Source organism: Oncorhynchus masou, chromosome 32 (assembly GCF_036934945.1).
Source record: "Oncorhynchus masou masou isolate Uvic2021 chromosome 32, UVic_Omas_1.1, whole genome shotgun sequence".
Lineage (NCBI taxonomy): Eukaryota > Metazoa > Chordata > Actinopteri > Salmoniformes > Salmonidae > Oncorhynchus > Oncorhynchus masou.
Window position 1 is genome coordinate 82963399 of NC_088243.1, and position 22893 is coordinate 82986291.

General features: G+C 45.4%; 1 protein-coding gene across 11 annotated transcripts in view; it reads left to right on the forward strand.

The window, feature by feature from the left end:
• The first annotated feature begins 8680 nt into the window (after nt 1–8680).
• Nucleotides 8681–22893, forward strand: part of LOC135526701 (UDP-N-acetylglucosamine--peptide N-acetylglucosaminyltransferase 110 kDa subunit) — a 42880-nt gene continuing 28667 nt past the window's right edge. For 7 of the 11 annotated variants that reach the window (XM_064955277.1, XM_064955282.1, XM_064955279.1 and 4 more), the window contains exons 1-6: nt 8681–9056; nt 10897–11080; nt 11664–11907; nt 12165–12233; nt 16478–16594; nt 17277–17356. In XM_064955277.1, coding sequence (XP_064811349.1) covers nt 9020–9056; nt 10897–11080; nt 11664–11907; nt 12165–12233; nt 16478–16594; nt 17277–17356 — 731 coding nt within the window. In that variant the 5' untranslated portion in view covers nt 8681–9019. Of the gene's footprint in view, nt 9057–10896; nt 11081–11663; nt 11908–12164; nt 12234–12285; nt 15068–16477; nt 16595–17276; nt 17357–22893 lie in introns of those variants that run through there. The other 4 variants (XM_064955281.1, XM_064955284.1, XM_064955286.1 and 1 more) reach the window with 2 other exon arrangements.

Consider the following 22893-nt stretch of genomic DNA (forward strand, 5'->3'; position numbering starts at 1 on the left):
AACAGTGTGCTAGTGTGTCAACAACAACAGTGTGCTAGTGTGTCAACAACAACAGTGTGCTAGTGTGTCAACAACAACAGTGTGATAGTGTGTCAACAACAACAGTGTGCTAGTGTTTCAACAACAACAGTGTGCTAGTGTTTCAACAACAACAGTGTGCTAGTGTGTCAACAACAACAGTGTGCTAGTGTGTCAACAACAACAGTGTGATAGTGTGTCAACAACAACAGTGTGCTAGTGTGTCAACAACAACAGTGTGATAGTGTGTCAACAAAAACAGTGCGCTAGTGTGTCAACAACAACAGTGTGCTAGTGTGTCAACAACAACAGTGTGCTAGTGTGTCAACAACAACAGTGTGCTAGTGTGTCAACAACAACAGTGTGATATTGTGTCAACAACAACAGTGTGATAGTGTGCCAACAACAACAGTGTGATCATTTGACCAGCGCATAAGCAGGATACTGAGTAGCTAGTTATTTACTCCGTGTATCGGTCTTGTAGCACATTATTTATCGTGTGTATCTAGATGGGTAAACATCAAACATTTCCCCGGTAGGCTAAGAATGGTGACGAACAGAAGACAGAGAAATACGGTTTGACTTCACAGGTGGTGCTTTTTTCATTGGTTACAATGAATTATATAACAAAAGGTTGTCACCTTTATCTCACTATTCATTTTCTCTACAACCTTGAGGATTGGCCCTCAGTCAGCAAAATGTCAGGATCAGTTAACATCTATTTATGTTTCTTTCTGCTGCCGGGTTTTCTTTACAAAGTCATGTGACGTTGTTTCTGTGGACTTTCAAGGTAACCTAGTGGCTGTTCTACCAACTGCAAGTCAGAGACTAACCCCACTATATTAAACAGAGACGTATGAGTAACGGGGAAGACCCCAACCTAACCCCACTATATTAAACAGAGACGTATGAGTAACGGGGAAGACCCCAACCTACCCCCACTATATTAAACAGAGACGTATGAGTAACAGGGAAGACCCCAACCTGACCTCACTATATTAAACAGAGATGTATGAGTAACGGGGAAGACCCCAACCTACCCCCACTATATTAAACAGAGACGTATGAGTAACGGGGAAGACCCCAACCTACCCTCACTATATTAAACAGAGACGTATGAGTAACGGGGAAGACCCCAACCTACCCCCACTATATTAAACAGAGACGTATGAGTAACGAGGAAGACCCCAACCTAACCCCACTATATTAAACAGAGACGTATGAGTAACGGGGAAGACCCCAACCTAACCCCACTATATTAAACAGAGACGTATGAGTAACGGGGAAGACCCCAACCTACCCCCACTATATTAAACAGAGACGTATGAGTAACGGGGAAGACCCCAACCTGACCTCACTATATTAAACAGAGACGTATGAGTAACGGGGAAGACCCCAACCTGCCTTCACTATATTAAACAGAGACGTATGAGTAACGGGGAAGACCCCAACCTACCCCCACTATATTAAACAGAGACGTATGAGTAACGGGGAAGACCCCAACCTAACCCCACTATATTAAACAGAGACGTATGAGTAACGGGGAAGACCCCAACCTGCCCTCACTATATTAAACAGAGACGTATGAGTAACGGGGAAGACCCCAACCTAACCCCACTATATTAAACAGAGACGTATGAGTAACGGGGAAGACCCCAACCTAATCCCACTATATTAAACAGAGACGTATGAGTAACGGGGAAGACCCCAACCTACCCCACTATATTAAACAGAGACGTATGAGTAACGGGGAAGACCCCAACCTGCCCCCACTATATTAAACAGAGACGTATGAGTAGCGGGGAAGACCCCAACCTGCCCCCACTATATTAAACAGAGATGTATGAGTAACGGGGAAGACCCCAACCTACCCCCACTATATTAAACAGAGATGTATGAGTAACGGGGAAGACCCCAACCTACCCCCACTATATTAAACAGAGACGTATGAGTAACGGGGAAGACCCCAACCTGCCCTCACTATATTAAACAGAGACGTATGAGTAACGGGAAGACCCCAACCTGCCCTCACTATATTAAACAGAGACGTATGAGTAACCCCCACTATATTAAACAGAGACGTATGAGTAACGGGGAAGACCCCAACCTGACCTCACTATATTAAACAGAGACGTATGAGTAACGGGGAAGACCCCAACCTACCCCCACTATATTAAACAGAGACGTATGAGTAACGGGGAAGACCCCAACCTACCCCCACTATATTAAACAGAGACGTATGAGTAACGGGGAAGACCCCAACCTGCCCTCACTATATTAAACAGAGACGTATGAGTAACGGGGAAGACCCCAACCTACCCCCACTATATTAAACAGAGACGTATGAGTAACGGGGAAGACCCCAACCTGACCTCACTATATTAAACAGAGACGTATGAGTAACGGGGAAGACCCCAACCTGCCTTCACTATATTAAACAGAGACGTATGAGTAACGGGGAAGACCCCAACCTGACCTCACTATATTAAACAGAGACGTATGAGTAACGGGGAAGACCCCAACCTGCCTTCACTATATTAAACAGAGACGTATGAGTAACGGGGAAGACCCCAACCTACCCCCACTATATTAAACAGAGACGTATGAGTAACGGGGAAGACCCCAACCTACCCCCACTATATTAAACAGAGATGTATGAGTAACGGGGAACACCCCAACCTACCCCCACTATATTAAACAGAGACGTATGAGTAACGGGGAAGACCCCAACCTACCCCCACTATATTAAACAGAGACATATGAGTAACGGGGAAGACCCCAACCTACCCCCACTATATTAAACAGAGACGTATGAGTAACGGGGAAGACCCCAACCTGACCTCACTATATTAAACAGAGACGTATGAGTAACGGGGAAGACCCCAACCTACCCCCACTATATTAAACAGAGACGTATGAGTAACGGGGAAGACCCCAACCTAACCCCACTATATTAAACAGAGACGTATGAGTAGCGGGGAAGACCCCAACCTGCCCCCACTATATTAAACAGAGACGTATGAGTAACGGGGAAGACCCCAACCTACCCCCACTATATTAAACAGAGACGTATGAGTAACAGGGAAGACCCCAACCTACCCCCACTATATTAAACAGAGACGTATGAGTAACGGGGAAGACCCCAACCTACCCCCACTATATTAAACAGAGACGTATGAGTAACGGGGAAGACCCCAACCTAACCCCACTATATTAAACAGAGACGTATGAGTAACGGGGAAGACCCCAACCTACCCCCACTATATTAAACAGAGACGTATGAGTAACGGGGAAGACCCCAACCTACCCCCACTATATTAAACAGAGACGTATGAGTAACGGGGAAGACCCCAACCTAACCCCACTATATTAAACAGAGACGTATGAGTAACGGGGAAGACCCCAACCTACCCCCACTATATTAAACAGAGACGTATGAGTAACGGGGAAGACCCCAACCTAACCCCACTATATTAAACAGAGACGTATGAGTAACGGGGAAGACCCCAACCTACCCCCACTATATTAAACAGAGACGTATGAGTAACGGGGAAGACCCCAACCTAACCCCACTATATTAAACAGAGACGTATGAGTAACGGGGAAGACCCCAACCTACCCCCACTATATTAAACAGATACGTATGAGTAACGGGGAAGACCCCAACCTACCCCCACTATATTAAACAGAGATGTATGAGTAACGGGGAAGACCCCAACCTACCCCCACTATATTAAACAGAGATGTATGAGTAACGGGGAAGACCCCAACCTACCCTCACTATATTAAACACAGACGTATGAGTAACGGGGAAGACCCCAACCTAACCCCACTATATTAAACAGAGATGTATGAGTAACGGGGAAGACCCCAACCTAACCCCACTATATTAAACAGAGACGTATGAGTAACGGGGAAGACCCCAACCTAACCCCACTATATTAAACAGAGACGTATGAGTAACAGGGAAGACCCCAACCTAACCCCACTATATTAAACAGAGACGTATGAGTAACGGGGAAGACCCCAACCTACCCCCACTATATTAAACAGAGATGTATGAGTAACGGGGAAGACCCCAACCTAACCCCACTATATTAAACAGAGACGTATGAGTAACGGGGAAGACCCCAACCTACCCCCACTATATTAAACAGAGATGTATGAGTAACGGGGAAGAACCCAACCTACCCCCACTATATTAAACAGAGACGTATGAGTAACGGGGAAGACCCCAACCTAACCCCACTATATTAAACAGAGACGCATGAGTAACGAGGAAGACCCCAACCTACCCCCACTATATTAAACAGAGACGTATGAGTAACGGGGAAGACCCCAACCTACCCCCACTATATTAAACAGAGACGTATGAGTAACGGGGAAGACCCCAACCTAACCCCACTATATTAAACAGAGATGTATGAGTAACGGGGAAGACCCCAACCTACCCCCACTATATTAAACAGAGATGTATGAGTAACGGGGAAGACCCCAACATAACCGTCCTGAGTGGCGCAGCAGCGTTCTAAGCCACTGCATCTTCGTGCTAGAGGCGTCACTACAGACCCTGGTTCGATTTCAGGCTGTATCACAACTGGATGTGATTGGGAGTCCCATAGGGCGGTGCACAATTGGCCCAGTGTCGTCTGGATTAGGATTTGGCTGGGATAGGCCGTCATTGTAAATAAGAATTTGTTCTTAACTGACTTGCCTAGATAAATAAAATAATATATTGAACAGGGATGTATGAGTAATGGGGAAAATCCCAATGTAACCCAACTACATTGAACATCATGAGAATGAGCTGTGCAGATATGCGTGCCAGTATCTGAAACTGGGCCATCTGTACACTAAAACAATTGTGCTGAGACTCTGGTCACCTATGAGATAAGATGGCAGAACACTGTTGTCCAATAGGCCTAACTATAAAGCACAACCACATCCCCAAACAGGAAACACCTCTATCGGTACAGAACAAAACATTATTGAGCTCGGGACTGTATGGCTGCATTTACACAGGCAGCCCAATTCTGATCTTTTGCCCAATTATAGGCTAAAGATCTGATCTGGTAAAAGACCAATAACTGGGCAAAAAATCAGAATTGGTCTGTCTGTTTAAATGTATCCTATTAGGGACACAACCCAGCCTGAGAGAGTTTAGTGAATGGGTGATGGTAACCCATGAGATGAGCTGTCAGAACACTGTGGTCCAGTGATGATGTGGCTCAACAACATGGCTGGGACATCACCACTGTTTCCGAGGGTCACTGAGCAGATTATGGGATTATTGAGCGGGTGACCCTCGTCTTTTTACTATTTGTATAGAACATTATTGGGGACACAGCCCAGACTGAGTGAATCGGTAGGTGATAGTTTTGGTCACACATGAGATGGCAGAACTAAATGCTGTGGCCTAGTAATTAAAAAACACAACACCCCAAATATAATCACTACGGGTACAGGACTATGGGTCCTTTATTGAGGACAGTCCAGATTGAGTAAACTAATGTGAATGGGTGATATTTCTGTTCACTCATGAGATAGCAGAACAATCTGGCCTAGTAATTAAAAAAATACCCCAAACCTCATACATCACCACTGGGTCGTGTTCCTTAGGCACCAAATGTAAGAATGGACTGAAACAGGGAGGGATGATCTGAACATGTCCGTTAAGAAATGCTTGTTTACCTTTGCAACATGTTTTGCTACAGTGTGCCCTGATAAATACAACCCTGTTCTAATGGGTACAAGATTGTGTATGCTTCCCAAATGTCACCCTATTCCCTGTACAGTGAATTGCTTTTCACCACAGCTCTATGGGGTCCTGGTCAGAAGTAGTGCACTATATAGGGAACAGGGTGTCATTTGGGCCTCTATCAGGGTCCCAGCACAGATAGTTAGTGTGTGAGTGGGTGACCCTCTTTTTAATCACATTTCCTAAAATAGCCTGGCCTGCTGTGTCTATTCTCTGTGGGAAACTGAGCCATTGAGATGGACGAAAGAATGAAAGCAGAGCTTGTTTTGGTGAATCTGCCCAGCAGTGAACCTTGGGGTTGAGGAGATGTGAAGGTGTGTGTGTGTGTGTGTGTGTGTGTGTGTGTGTGTGTGTGTGTGTGTGTGTGTGTGTGTGTGTGTGTGTGTGTGTGTGTGTGTGTGTGTGTGTGTGTGTGTGTGTGTGTGTGTGTGTGTGTGTGTGTGTGTGTGTGTGTGTGTGTGTGTGTGTGTGTGTGTGTGTGTGTGTGTGTGTGTGTGTGTGCGTGCGTGTCCACCCTGATGGGCCTGAACAAAGATAAAAACATGTCAGATAGAATTGCTGCGGACATTGCCCATTACCCATGACCCTAGCTGCGTTAAGCGATGACTAACCAGCACAACAGAGCCGAGGGGAAAGAGAGGGATGAAGGGAGGGGTGTGGAATTTAAAAAAAGGGGGACAAACACACAAACTGGATGCGGCTATGCATGCTCTGAGAACACAGAGAGGACTAGAGAGGACCAGACATGACCAATGGTGTCGGCCCTGTTCCCATAGAGCGGCTCTGAGAACACAGAGAGGACTAGAGAGGACCAGACATGACCAATGGTGTCGGCCCTGTTCCCATAGAGCGGCTCTGAGAACACAGAGAGGACTAGAGAGGACCAGACATGACCAATGGTGTCGGCCCTGTTCCCATAGAGCGGCTCTGAGAACACAGAGAGGACTAGAGAGGACCAGACATGACCAATGGTGTCGGCCCTGTTCCCATAGAGCGGCTCTGAGAACACAGAGAGGACTAGAGAGGACCAGACATGACCAATGGTGTCGGCCCTGTTCCCATAGAGCGGCTCTGAGAACACAGAGAGGACTAGAGAGGACCAGACATGACCAATGGTGTCGGCCCTGTTCCCATAGAGCGGCTCTGAGAACACAGAGAGGACTAGAGAGGACCAGACATGACCAATGGTGTCGGCCCTGTTCCCATAGAGCGGCTCTGAGAACACAGAGAGGACTAGAGAGGACCAGACATGACCAATGGTGTCGGCCCTGTTCCCATAGAGCGGCTCTGAGAACACAGAGAGGACTAGAGAGGACCAGACATGACCAATGGTGTCGGCCCTGTTCCCATAGAGCGGCTCTGAGAACACAGAGAGGACTAGAGAGGACCAGACATGACCAATAGTGTCGGCCCTGTTCCCATAGAGCGGCTCTGAGAACACAGAGAGGACTAGAGAGGACCAGACATGACCAATAGTGTCGGCCCTGTTCCCATAGAGCGGCTCTGGGAAGAAAGAGTGGTGCAGAGTCCCCCTTTCCAACGTCTTCAAGCAGGGCAGAATGTAGAATGGGAAGTCAATCTCTCACATCAGGTCTCAATGTCCTTCAGGATCTCTCTAGACATGTCAGTCAGCTGGAGAGGCTAGAGGAAAGGGGAGGGGCTTTTCATTTCCATGGTAAAGAGGATGATGGAGAGTGGGGATACAGGAAAGGGCACAGGTTTAAGAGAGAGAAATAGAAAGGAAGAGAGAGAGTGAGATGACATGTTACTACAAGTCCTCTCGTACAAAATATTAAGTATTTACACCGCCCAAACCCTAACCCGGATGACCTTGAGTGGTGCAGCGGTCTTTTTTATTTATTACAGAATAGAACGTTTGAAAAACAAAGATTACATGGTTATGCATGTCTGGTTATACATAGCTGTGTGTGATTGGATAATAATAAACATCTAAGGTATAATAATAATAATAATAATAAAAGTAATAATAATAACAGGCTGTGCATTACAATCTTGCAGAGTTTACATCAGGGGTGTCAATCTCATTCCATGGAGGGCCTGCAGGTTTTTGTTTTTTCCTTTCAATTAAGACCTAGACAACCATGTGTGGGAAGTTCCTTATTATTAGTGACCTTCATTCGTCAATTAAGTAAAACGGAGGAGCAAACGCCTGCACTCTCTGACTTCCGTGAAATGAGTTTGACACCTGTCCTTCACCTTCTCCAAATGTCTGGACAACGAATCAAAGATATGTGGCGACTGCCCCCTGCTGGTCGTGGTTCAAAAATGAAAGGTGCCTAAAGTCGGCGGTTCTCATTTTGCCAAGGTGTGCATTGTCGCTGCACATTACGTACTATTTAGTTAGTTGTATATGGACACAACAATTATCAAACAGGGGGTATAGGAAAATGATGCATATGCATCCATTGTTTAATCATTGTGCAACGAGAAAGATGTTGACCACAGATGTGAATGGCCGTGCCCCGCCTTCCTACCCAGACAAGTGTAAATGATTTCTAGTTAGCCATCAAACACTCTTGTCATATGTATTTTTCTGTCTTTCAATCAATGTCATAACAACTCAGCCTTTCCATCTGCTTTGGTTTATCTTCACTACCCTCTATTTTCAACCTTCAGAACATTCGTGTCACTCTTCGACTTGCCGCAGTGCACATGTGGGGAATGATGCACCACCAAAACTCTGTATCCATCCGCGCAAAAATAATTATTTACAAAATGTTTGCATATACTCGATTTTAAAACGTTGGATGTCTTCCATTTGAACAATTAATGAATATTAATTACGCTCATTGGACCACACACCTCCACGCTCATTTTCTGTACCATTTGTGGATTGATTATTTTTCGTTGGATCTATATTCTGGCAACAAACAAAAAACTCCCAGGTTGAGGCTCATTCGCCATTTTATGACTCGGGAGCCGCTTTGTTGAAGTCGATCCAGTGTTTCATGATTGTGAATTTGAAGTAAATTTAGAGCTAGGTTGATTGCGAGAAGTTATATCGGCAAGGACGGCAAATAGCATAGGAACTAGTCATCTGAAAATAGTGACATTCTTCTTGACTAGCGAGCGTTGACTCTGTGGTTAGCATAGCTAGGCTAACAGCTTTAGCAAGCAACGGCTCAAGAAACGTCGATCAATCGACGAAATAAAATTCTCTTAATTTGATATTATCAAACTACAACACTGACGACCACCGTGCAAGACTCGAAGACCGAGGAGATGGCGAGCTCCGTGGGAAATGTGGCTGACAGCACAGGTAGAGCTCGCCCCAGTTAGCATTAGCTCTCTAGTTAGCTTCCTCGCTAGCATGACACGAGCCTATGCTAACATCTTGCAGAACCATTTTTTTTGTGCCAGCGTGTAACTAATCCAAATGTTGCGCCATCTTCAATTATAGCGTCAACTCAAATTGTATTGGTCACATACACATTTATCAGATGGTATTGCGGGTGTAGTGAAGTGCTTGTGTTCCTAGCTCCAACAGTGCAGTAAGTTATCTAACAAGTCATAACAAGGCACACATCTAGAAGAATGGAATTAAGAAATAAATAAATATTAGGACGAGTAATGTCGGATTGGCATTGACTACAGTAGAATAGAATATATTATAAATGAGAGTAAAGCTATTTGTAAACATTATTAAAGTGACAAGTGTTCCATTATTAAAGTGGCCAGTGATTCCATGTCTATAGGAGAGCAGCCTCTAAGGTGCAGGGTTGAGTAGCCGGCTAGTGGTGGCTATTTAAGTCTGATGGCCTTGAGATAGAAGCTGTTTTTCAGTCGAGGGCTTTGACGCACCTGTACTGGCCTCTCCTTCTGGATGATAGCGGGGAGAACAGGTAATGGCTCGGGTGGTTTTTGGCCTTCCTGTGACATCGGGTGCTGTAGGTGTCCAGGGGGGCAGGCAGTGTACCCCCAGTGATTCATTGGGCAGACCGTACCACCCTCTGGAGAGCCCTGCTGTTGCGCGCGGCGATACAGCCCGAAAGGGTACCCTCAATTTTGCATCTGTACACGTTTGAGGGTCTTAGGGACCAAGACGAATTTCTTCAGCCTCTTGATGTTGAAGAGATGCTTTTGCGCCTATTTCACCTCACTGTCTGTGTGGGGGGCCCATTTCTGATTGTCAGTGACCCAGCGGAACGTAAAGCTTAACAGCTCCACTGTGGTCTCGTCGATGTGGATAGGGGTGTGCTCCCTCTGCGGTTTCCTGGTGTCAGCCAGGTGTGGCTATGTAGCGATCTGTTGTGTAAACACACTAAATGTAGATAAACCCGCCAGACATGAAGACGGAAGTATGTTATTGTATTGGCCAACTTGAACATAGTCCCGCAAGACAACATTCGTTTTATTTTCTTGATGTTTAATACAATACAATTTAGCTAGCTAACGTAGCTTGTTGATCCTGTGTGTTTTGACTGTGATTGTGCTGGGTCTGTTTTCTTTTTCGGCATGCATCAATCGTTAGTTACCCAGATGTTGATGTTGATGGGGTTGTATTTGTCCGCCATCTTGCGTCCATTTGTAAACCGTCACCTTACGTTTCATCCAGCTATGTACTTTGTTCCATTTTCATTTCATCGCAAAACATTGCGTTTTTCATACCATTTCATGTCAGACAGTTCTAACTAGCTAGTGTTAATACTTTAATCTCTTCATGATAAGGGCGCTGATGACGAGCTGTCCTAATAATTCACTTACTATGTTTCTTCAGCTCCTGTTATGCAGCTAACAGCAGCTAATCATCTAGCTAGTTGTCTTTCAAAGGAAGAATGACAGTTGAATTCTTGAGCTCATAAAACAGAGAATAACAGTAGCAACCTGGCCTACAGTCACACATTTTGTCTCTAAAACTTGACTCATACCCTGTGATTGACAGTTAATCCCTACACAACTTTTTTTATTCAACTATTGTTTCATGTACTTTAGTGCAATTATGTATCAACCAAAGGCATTTACCAATTATAAATAGTCTGATTTATGAATTCTCCAGTACTTTTATCTCGTTTATTATTTTGTCTCTGTCCTCGTGTTCTTCCATCACCTCTAACGTGTTGTTTCCCCCCTCCTCGGGTTGTTGGGTGTTGGTGATACAGAACCGACAAAACAACGTATGCTTTCCTTCCAAGGGTTGGCCGAGCTGGCGCACAGGGAGTACCAGTCGGGTGACTTTGAGGCTGCCGAGCGCCACTGTATGCAGCTGTGGAGGCAGGAGCCCGACAACACGGGCGTGCTACTGTTGCTCTCCTCCATCCACTTCCAGTGTCGCAGGCTTGACAGGTGAGGTGGGGGGAGAGTGAAAGACCTGGAGGTCAGGGTTCAGCTCACTGAAGTCAGTCTACATGGTCTGGAAAGACTACTGGGCCCGCTGTGACTGTAATACACTGGCTGCCGATAGTTCATACTACTACGACACATCTGTGGTGGTGTTGGGGAGTAAGGAATGGCTTGTCTGTCAGTGATCTCCCTACGTGTTCTATTGACCTCCTCTTTTCCCACTCTGACATGACTCTTTTTACAGTGGTGGTGGTAGCTGTTTTCTCTTACAGGTGTTAGGTTTGATCTGTCTGTTTTTCCCAGGTGTCTTGGGTTGTTCCTCTGTCACCATGTATAATAAGCACAAGGAAGGTATTTTGTTGTGAAATTTGAATTAAATTTAAGTTGACCCCCCCCCCCCCACACACAACTATTCTAGTTGTCCCACTATCTCACAGAACACAACACACTAGCTAGTGTGCTAAATGAGATCTCCCATTGACTGACTTAAGTACCACTATTGGACCACACAGCACCACATCTCCAACCCAGTACTACCACACACCCTACCAGCCTCGTGACCCCCTCCACTCCTCTGTCCCTCCAGGTCTGCCCACTTCAGCACCTTGGCCATCAAGCAGAACCCTATGCTTGCTGAGGCCTACTCCAACCTGGGCAACGTGTACAAGGAGCGCGGCCAGTTGCAGGAGGCTATAGAGCACTACCGCCATGCCCTACGGCTGAAACCAGACTTCATCGACGGGTACATCAACCTGGCAGCAGCCCTGGTGGCAGCGGGGGACATGGAGGGAGCAGTCCAGGCCTACGTCTCAGCCCTACAGTACAACCCTGTGAGTAGACCTTGGGCCCAATTCATGTACCCCATCATAAGCCAGCAGCCCAGCACAAAACCCAATGTTTTGGTGTTCAGCCAAACCTTTACGATGAACATGTCTTACACAGCTACCCCAATCTGATATCTATTCTAGTATCCTACCCAGACATTTGATGATCACTTTTAGATCTCAGACTGTAACATGTGTTAGTCAATCTTGTAGTCCATTTCTGATTTGGAGCTCTAATCTCTTGTTTGTTTCCTGTCCCTCAGGATCTGTACTGTGTCCGTAGCGACCTGGGGAACTTGCTCAAAGCCCTCGGGCGTTTGGAAGAGGCTAAGGTATGTTCGAGGGGCTTGACACCAGCACAGCTTTTTGCTTATCTTTTTGTTTGATTAAAAATGGACTTTATACTTTGATTTCTTTGTAAGATGTTTTGTTTGTCAGTTATATCTCCCCACCCCCCTTTGAGCCCGATGGCCAAAGTTGTTCCCGTCTCTTCCCCCTCACTCAGACTCTTCACTCAATCAATTGAGTGTGATTTTTCTCTATCCCTGATGCCATCTAAGGCCCTTCTCTACCCCCCACTGGCTCTGGGCGGGCCCCCTTACTGGCTCTGGGCAGGCCCCACACTCTGGCAAGACCACCACCACTACACCCTGTTTCTGTGCAGGCCCCACACCCCCGTTACACCCTGACTCTGTGCAGGCCCCATACCCCCGTTACACCCTGACTCTGTGCAGGCCCCACACCCCGTTACACCCTGACTCTGTGCAGGCCCCACACCCCGTTACACCCTGACTCTGTGCAGGCCCCATACCCCCGTTACACCCTGTCTCTGTGCAGGCCCCACACCCCATTACACCCTGACTCTGTGCAGGCCCCATACCCCCGTTACACCCTGTCTCTGTGCAGGCCCCACACCCAATTACACCCTGTCTCTGTGCAGGCCCCATACCCCCGTTACACCCTGACTCTGTGCAGGCCCCACACCCCCGTTACACCCTGGCTCTGTGCAGGCCCCACACCCCCGTTACACCCTGGCTCTGTGCAGGCCCCACACCCCCGTTACACCCTGGCTCTGTGCAGGCCCCACACCCCCGTTACACCCTGGCTCTGTGCAGGCCGCACACCCCCGTTACACCCTGGCTCTGTGCAGGCCGCACACCCCCGTTACACCCTGGCTCTGTGCAGGCCGCACACCCCCGTTACACCCTGGCTCTGTGCAGGCCGCACACCCCCGTTACACCCTGGCTCTGGGCAGGCCCCATTCCCCCTCCCTCTTATGAGGCTAATAATGTTGCTTTATTTTGAAGGGAGAGGGGGTATTTTCTACACCCCCAACCCATTAAACCCTCATTTTCTTTCTATTACGATTTTGAGACGGCTTTATACTTTTTTTCTTTGAGCCCAGGTAGAATAGTCATCTTCATTCTCACTCCACCTGCACACAATCCCCCTGCTCTCACTCTTTAGTCCCTCAATGCTCTTCTCGCTGACCTCTCCACCTCCGGTCAGCCCCCCTCCCCTCACAGGAAGAAAGGCTGGGCTTTACAAATTGGTAGCAGTAAATATGGTTCTGATATGGATATTTTATAAACACACAAAACAATAAAGTAAACAGGTGGTTTTGGAGGGATAATGCTGGCTCGGTCTTGGAAGGATAAATGAACTGATTAAGTTAGTTAATCTCTTTGCAATGCAAAAGATAAGATGGCCTCTAACCAAACCACATCACTCCAGTTATTTAACAAAAAATGGACCACCCCACCACCCAATCCAGTTGTACCACTACCCCCTACCCATGCAGATTTGCTAGTCTTCTTGTATCTTATGGCGTGCCCTCTGACCCATTTATCTACTCTTAAGCCATTTTATGTCTGTCCCATCTCCCTGATATGATGTCTGTACCTTTCCTGGGTTGGGTGAAAGCTGGAGTTGACATCTTGCTAGGTGACCTGGTGCCAGGCCATCTTATTTGGTGCCAGAAGGGGGAGGAGCTCCAGGGAGCTGCCAGCTCATCGCCGGGCCAGCCCACCTGCACTGTTGCTCCTTCCCCCCGCGCGCTCGCTAGGGCCGGTGGAGTGTGCGCGCTAAGAGCTGCCTTCCTGACACCCCAGCTACGCCCCCAAGCGGACAGCTCCCTGCTGTCTTACAGTGGGTAAATAGAACAGTCAGGACTGTACCACGTTTTTCATACTGTCACACACACCCCTCCTTACAAGAGCCTAGTACGTTCCGATGCTGCGTCAGGCAGACAGCTCACAAACTGCGCTCCGCCGCCCGCGTTCAGTTGGCTTGGGTAGAGAGAAACACGCATGCGCAGCAACCAGCGCTGACCTCTTTATTTCAGAGCTACCTATGGAGGCTTCTAGATGCCCAAACATTACACACTGAGGCTTTTCTTCTCACTCCCCATTGGCCAGGATTCAAGCACAACAGGACAAAGAAAAAGCCAACCATTCAAAAAAACAACCTTTTTGAAGAAGAGGTTGAAGGAAAGCGTATGCTATGACATATTATTCCCAAAGAAATGTCATCAGCTCATTTGATGAAGATCAAGCTAGTTATCCTCCCTCCTTTCTCCTAGCTTGGCCAAACTATTAATATTATGAAACGCATTATCAAAGCCTTTCTTCCCTCCTGCCCCCCCCCCCACCCTCCCCTCCTGAAACATCCATTATTTTTCTTAGAAAATACAGTAAACGTTGCATGAGTGTAAACAGCAGGTTGTCTTTTGTAGTGCTTTTTTTTTAAGGACGTTTTAATTACTTTCCATATGAGAATTTAAATAATTGTGTATTGTTTTGCGGAACTTTTACTAACGCTCTTGTTTTATTTTGTCTCTTGGTTTTTTTCCACGACTGATGATGTTATTTAGAAGGTTGTTTCAGGTGGGTGATGACATTACTCCTGCTACCGTACCCTAGGTGCCCTGGCTGAAACATGGATCACTAGGGCAGCATCAGTCCTCAACCACCAGCTGCTGAGGTTGCCGCCCGCCCCTCTGACAAACAATATGGTAACGGGTTTGTAACTGCCAGCGAGAGAAACCATGAACTACTACGTTATGCCTGAGCAAGAAGCTCCTCTGTCTTGTGGCAGAGACTCTGAAGAGCAGAGAAACAAAACAAGAAAAGTTAAACAAACAAAAACACACAAAAAAAGAAGTACAGTAAGCATTCCTTTTTTAAATGTCTTAAATTACCATAACGGCCAAAACGTATATATCAGTAAATAAAATAAAAACATGGCAAAAATGGAAGCAATTAGCGGGGAAAAGATAATATCCTGAGTAAGAACCTCTAACTTGTTGTCCTGTTGATGTAGTTTTTTTCCTTCTTGGTTTTGGAGCTGCAGCGTTCTGCAGATGATGCAGACTGCGCTGTGAGTGTGCAGTAACGCAGGGGCTGCGCAGCGAACAAGGCAACCAAGGCCAAGAAAGCATCAGGCACAAAGCTCCTCTCCCCTCCTCCCCCCCGGCCTGCTGGGTACAGACCCCCCCTCCCCCGACGCCCTCTGTCAGCCTGGCACACCCCCAGCCTCCCAAGAGGACACCATTGGCTTGCTTAAACAACTCCTCTATTTCCCCATTGCCCTGCAGAACAGCCCCTGGGCTCTGGTGGTAGATCAGCTCTCCTATCCTTCTCTTAAGGCATCAGACAATTGGCCGTCTTGATGCCCCATAACTTCCAAAACTCCCCTTCTCTATATTCCCCCTCTTATCTAACCATCCAACCAGCCGCTTGGCTGTGGTCTCCAGGTCCTCTAACCCCAACCCCGTCCCCTGCCACTCGTTGGTCCTGAAAGGCATTGTGGGTACAGAGAGTGTGGCAGTCTCGGTAAGCAGGGCGTCTCCCGGGGCTCCGGGTCTGCAGCCAGTCCGCAACGCGGCCGGGTTCAGCGAGCGCAGCGGCGGCAAACATCGACCTCTTGTTGCTAAGCAGCAGCAAGGTCGGCAGTGGCGGTGTGCGTGGTGATGTGATTGTAGCCAAACACACACCTAGGACATGCCCCACCCACGTAGCTTTTTGTGCGCAAGCATTACAGGGACCTCCACCTGCACGCAGCACCCGCCATTCAAGGTTGTGAGATACCACTAGTTAATATAGTGTAGCTGTCAAATAGACTGCAACCAACATAGTTGTGTTATGGTTGTGGTTGTGTTATGAATTTGCATTAGCAACTTATTATCGGCTGTACATTACATAGTAAAGCAGAAAAGGCTCGTCAACGTTTCTGTTCCTCATGTTGTGAGAAAGAGGCCATGATAACTGCAGAATGTCGGTCTGCGTGTGGGTGCTGGTTGGATCTGCGCAGCGTAGGAATAAGCAAGGCAGCTTAGCGCCGCAGATTTCAGCGCAGGCGAGTCCATGCTGCACACTCACTTTTTGCTTTGGTTGAGAACGGTCACTAATTCTGTTTCCTCTACCCCTTTTTGTTTTTCTTCCTGTTTTATTCTCTTCATATCTTCATTTTACAACCTTTCCTCCTACCTCTACCACTGCTCCCGCTCTTCTTTTCCTCTACCGCTACTCTTCCTCTCCTCCTATTCCTCTGGTTTTGATTTTTAACCCATTTGAAGGCGTGTTACCTGAAGGCTATTGAGACTCAGCCCAACTTTGCGGTGGCGTGGAGCAACCTGGGCTGTGTGTTCAACGCCCAGGGAGAGATATGGTTGGCCATACACCACTTTGAGAAGGTGAGACTTTTCTACCCAGCCGATGATGTAAAAACAAAAGACAGACCGGGATAGTCTAAGGGTTCATGTCTGGGTTGAAACGTTTGATAATTCACAAACAATACTATTCATGTCTGAACTTTTTAAGTACAGTCCTAATAGTGTACACCAGTGAACAGGGAAACAACAGTACACAGTAAAGGGGATTTTTTTGGCTGAACAAAATTAAAGACCAATGCTGGATCTATTCAATCGCAAATCTGGTTTAATACAAGTTGCAACAGGAGCAGAGGAAATGTCTAACTTGGCCTTCGACCAGAGATGCCCCTTATGACGTTGTTTTGCCCATTTAAGCCAAAACAACGTCAGCTGCTAGCTACACAATCAGTGTTCCACAGAATACAACAACAATCAGTGTCCTTGGACCTGCAGTCTGGCGTCAGGCCCTATCAACAGATATGAGTAACATCCAGAATCGCATCTAGTGACCGACCCGTGACATCAATGGAACGCTTGAAATCATGTGGATTACATAATGGGAACATATATAAATATGCAGAGCATTGTGTTAATTACGCTTAACTGAATATTAACTTAAATAGTCCACATTACAACTGGTGTTTGGAGGAAATGTTTAACACATTTCTACTACAGTATATCCTGTTCGTTGTGTGTGATGTATGGATTTATGGGTATTTGTCAGGCTGTGACTCTGGATCCCAACTTCCTGGATGCCTACATCAACTTGGGCAACGTTCTGAAAGAGGCTCGCATCTTTGACAGGTCAGTGACTGTTCCCATGGTATAACCAGTTAAACCTGAAGACACTCCCTTGTTCATGTCATTTTAAAATTCTAATCATCTAATCATTCCAAACACCACCCTATTCCCTGTGTAGTGCACTACTCTTGACCAGGGCCCATAGGGCTCCTGTCAAAATTGCACTATATGAGTAATAGGTTGCCGTTTCGGACGTAGCCTAGGTATGACGCTCTGACACCTTGTAATTACATTTGAAGAAAGTCAAACGCAGAGAATCATGCACATGAAAGTAGTAGTGGTAGTAGCAGCAGTACGCAAACCCAATGTTTTTGCTGCGAGTAGAGCATATGTCGAGCCTTGTTGCTGGTTTGTATGGGAAGTTTAGTATCTTGTCGGTAAGAAAAACATATATTTTTTTTTTATGTAGTTTGATGGATAGTATAAATTGTACATGATCTGACGTTGTGTGGTATTTATTTAACCTTTTTATTGAATGCTGCAATATGTAACTCTGGGCGACCTGACCATGTTCACACAGAAGTGTGAGTTATAGATCTGTCATTCTCATTGAAAGCAAGTCTAAGAAGCAGTAGATCTACAGTGGCTTGTGAAAGTATTTACTCCCACCGTGGCATTGTTCCACCGTGGCATTGTTCCACCGTGGCATTGTTCCACCGTGGCATTGTTCCACCGTGGCATTGTTCCACCGTGGCATTGTTCCACCGTGGCATTGCTCCACCGTGGCATTGTTCCTATTTTGTTGCCTTACAACTTGGAATTAAAAACAGATGTTCGGGGGGGGGTTGTTGTATCATTTTTATTCACTCAACATGCCTACCACTTTGAAGATGCAAAATATTTTTTCTTGTAAAACAAAGACAAAACAGAACTTGACCTTGCATAACTATCCCCCCCCCCCAAGTCAATTTTATTGTTTTTTTCACCTTTATTTAACCAGGTAGGCTAGGTGAGAACAAGTTCTCATTTACAACTGCGACCTGGCCAAGATAAAGCAAAGCAGTGCGACACAAACAACAAGAGTTACACATAGAATAAACAAGCAGACAGGCAATAACACAATAGAAAAAAAGAGTATATACAGTGTGAGAAGTTAAGGCAAATAGGCCATAGTAGCAAGTAATTACAATTTAGAAAATTAACACTGGAGTGATAGATATGCAGATGACGATGTGCAAGTAGAATACTGGCGCAAAAGAGCAGAAAAGTACATTTTGAAAAAACGGTATGGGGATGAGGTAGGTAGATTGGATGGGCTATGTACAGCTGCAGCGATCGGTTAGCTGCTCGGATAGCTGATGTTTAAAGTTAGTGAGGGAAATATAAGTCTCCAGCTTCAGCTATCTTTGCAATTTGTTCCTGTCATTGGAAGCAGAGAACTGGAAGGAAAGGCGGCCAAAGAAGGTGTTGGCTTTGGGGATGACCAGTGAGATATACCTGCTGGAGCGCGTGTTACGGGTGGGTGTTGTTATCGTGACCAGTGAGCTGAGATAAGGCGGAGCTTTACCTAGCATAGACTTATAGATGACCTGGATTCAGTGGATCTGGTGAAGAATATGAAGCGAGGACCAGCCGATTTGGAGCATACAGGTTGCAGTGGTGGGTGGTATATGGGGCTTTGGTGACAAAACGGATGGCACTGCGATGGACTGCATCCAGTTTGCTGAGTAGAGTGTTGGAGGCTATTTTGTAAATGACATCGCCAAAGTTTGTAGAGCCGCCTTTTGCAGCAATTACAGCTGCAAGTCTCTTGGGGTATGTCTATAAACTTGGCACATCGAGCCACTGGGATTTTTGCCCATTCCTCAAGGCAAAACTGTTCCAGCTCCTTCAAGTTGGATGGGTTCCGCTGGTGTACAGCAATCTTTAAGTCATACCACAGATTCTCAATTGGATTGAGGTCTGGGCTTTGACTAAGCCTTTCAAAGACATTTTAAATGTTTCCCCTTAAACCACTCGAGTGTTGCTTTAGCAGTATGCTTAGGGTCATTGTCCTGCTGGAAGGTGAACATCCGTCCCAGTCTCAAATCTCTTGAAGACTGAAACAAGTTTCCCTCAAGAATTTCCCTGTATTTAGCACCATCCATCATTCCTTAAATTCTGACCAGTTTCCCAGTCCCTGCCGATGGAAAAACATCATGATGTTCTCGGGGTGATGAGAGGTGTTGGGTTTGCGCCAGACATAGTGTTATCCTTGATGGCCAAAAAGCTCAATTTTAGTCTCTTCTAACCAGAGTACCTTCTTCCATATGTTTGCGGAGTCTCCCACATGCCTTTTGGCTTAAAGTGGTCCTATGGACAGATACTCCAATCTCCGCTGTAGAGCTCTGCAGCTTCTTCAGGGTTATCTTTGGTCTCTTTGTTGCCTCTCTGATTAATGCCCTCCTTGCCTGGTTCATGAGTTTTGGTGGGCGGCCCTCTCTTGGCAGGTTTGTTGTGGTGCCGTATTCTTTCCATTTTTAAATAATTGATTTAATGGTGCTCGTGATGTTCAGTTTCTGATATTTCTTTTATAACCCAACTTTGTCCCTGGCCTGTTTGGAGAGCTCCTTGGTCTTTATGGTGTTGCTTGCTTGGTTGTGCCCCTTGCTGAGTCGTGTTGCAGACTCTGGGGCCTTTCAGAACAGGTGTATAAACTTAGCAAAACAAAAATGAACGTTCCTTTTTCAGGACCCTGTCTTTCAAAGATATTTTGTAAAAATCCAAATAACTTCACAGATCTTCATTGTAAGAACTGGTAAATCTGGTGCAGTCTGAGGAGATGTGCTGTAGTACTTAATGCAGCTGGTGGCCACACCATATACTGACTGTTGCTTTTGATTTTTTTCACTTCACCAAGTTGGACAATTTTGTCTCTGTCCATTTACATGAAATCCAAATAAAAATCCATTTCAATTACAGGTTGTAATGCAACAAAATAGGAAGGCGCTGTATGTGTGCTATTTTTATACTTCTCGTGCTTATGGTTTTGTACACCAGCTGAAAATAGTATTTTTGGTTATGGAAAATATATTTCACAGCGGTTTAGATGGTGTAATGATTCTCTGGCTTGTTTTGTCACAAACTGAAATTAGGGGAACTATTATCATTTAAGCAACCAGGATATGGCAGAGAGATTTCTGCATATTGCACCTTTTAACTTCTGAACTCAATGGGACTTTTTGGGACTTTTTAATGTCACATGCACAAGTACAGTGAAAGGCATTTCTTGCCAGCTCTAACCCCAACTATGCAGTAATCAATAGCAATGTCATACTACAAATACCAAGGTAGAACAGAACAAAAACCCACAAGATATAAAATAAGAATTAACGTGATGAAGTGCGCACACTATACACAAGGTCCGTTCCAGTACCATATTTACAATGTGCAGGGATACTGGATCAATACTATGTACAGTGGGGAGAACAAGTATTTGATACACTGCCGATTTTGCAGGTTTTCCTACTTACAAACCATGGAGAGGTTTGTAATTTTTATCATAGGTACACTTCAACTGTGAGACGGCATCTAAAACAAAACCCAGAAAATCACATTTGTATGATTTTTAAGTAATTCATTTGCATTTTATTGTATTTTATTTGTCTTAATCTTAAGGCTACAACATCCGCTGAAATGGCAAAATTCAAAAATATTTTGTAGAAATATCTAACTTTCATACAATCACAAGTGCAATACACCAAAACGTACAGCCATTTTCCAGCCAAAGAGAGGAGTCGCAAAAAGCACAAATAGAGAGAGCATTAATCACTAACCTTTGATCTTAATCAGATGACACTCATAGGACTTCATGTTACACAATACATGTGTTTTGTTTGGGGCGGCAGCCTAGTGGTTAGAGCATTGGACTAGTAACCGGAAGGTTGCGAGTTCAAACCCCTGAGCTGACAAGGTACAAATCTGTCGTTCTGCCCCTGAACAGGCAACCCACTGTTCCCAGGCCGTCATTGAAAATAAGAATATGTTCTTAAAGGTAAAATTAAAAAAAAAAATAATAATTTGTTCGTTAAAGTTCATATTTATATCCAAAAATCTGTTTACATTGGCGCATTATGTTCAGTAATGTTGTGCCTCAAACATCTGCCGGATTTGCAGAGAGCCACATCAATTTACAGAAATACTCACATCATAAACTTTGATAAAAGATACGTGTTATGCATAGAATTAAAGATATACTTCTCCTTAATGCAACCGCTGTGTCAGATTTCAAAAAAGCTTTATGGAAAAAGCACACCATGCAATAATCTGAGTACAGCGCTCAGGCACAAAAACAAGCCATACAGATACCTGCCATGTTGTGGAGTCAACAGAAGTCAGAAATAGCATTATAAATATTCACTTACCTTTGATCTTCATCAGAATGCACTCACAGGAATCCCAGTTCCACAATAAATGTTTGTTTTGTTCGATAAAGTTCATCTTTGTCCAACTACCTCCTTTTTATTCACGCGTTTAGTCCAGTAATCCAAAATGCACAACGCACAGGCACTAGGTCCAGACAAAGTTAAAACTTTCCATTACAGTTTGTGGAAACATGTCAAACGATGTACATAATCAATCTTTAAGATGCTTTTATCATAAATCTTCAATAATATTCCAACCGGACAATTCCTTTGTCTTTAGAAATGAAAAGGAATGGAGCTCGTGCGACTAAACTAAATGGCTTTCTGCCAGACCCCTGGTTCAAACACCTCTTATTCGCTCCCCCTTCACAGCAGAAGCCTGAAACGTTCTGAAGACTGTTGACATCTAGTGGAAGCCTTAGTATGATAAGCAATATGACCCCATTTACACTATATTGGATAAGCAATCCCTTGAAAAACTACAAACCTCAGGTTTTCACCTGCCATATGAGTTCTGTTATACTCAGACATCATTCAAACCGTTTTAGAAACTTTAGTGTTTTCTATCCAAATCTACTAACTATGCATATAATCGCTTCTGGGTCTGAGTAGCAGGCAGTTTACCCTGGGCATGCTTTTCATCCGAAGGGGGCAGTATTTTCACTTATCTCAAACATGTTAATGATGCGGAATTAAAATTGCCGGCAAAAGCCTCTGGATGTAAGTTTTCCTTTTTGGTTATCGCCTCTTACAGTTATTTTTCCTTTCCGTGACAGTCACGATGACAACTGAAACCTCACTCGTGGGGTAAAAGGTTGGCATTTGACCATGTATTCCAAGACTGGTGAACAATGGACGATTCCACCGTCCTCGGGTCAGCACACCAGTTGTTGATGATGAAGAGGGGGAGGGGATGGATCTTTTCCGAGAGCCATGTTTCAAAAGAGCAGAGAATATTGCAGTTTCTAGAGTCCCGTTGGTTGCAAATCCGCCATCAATGTTCATCCATCCCTCTTTTGAAGTGACGAGTAGAATTGAGGGAAAGGGTGGCTGGTTCTCCTGTCGCCTTAATCTCGGCAGTATCCCCTCTAGCCTCTAACGTCTGTTTCTTCTTGGTTTTCCCAAAAAATTGGGTTGGAATTACAGGGCAGATGAGTTGACGTGTAAGGTGGAATTGCGCGAACTGCCGATCTAATG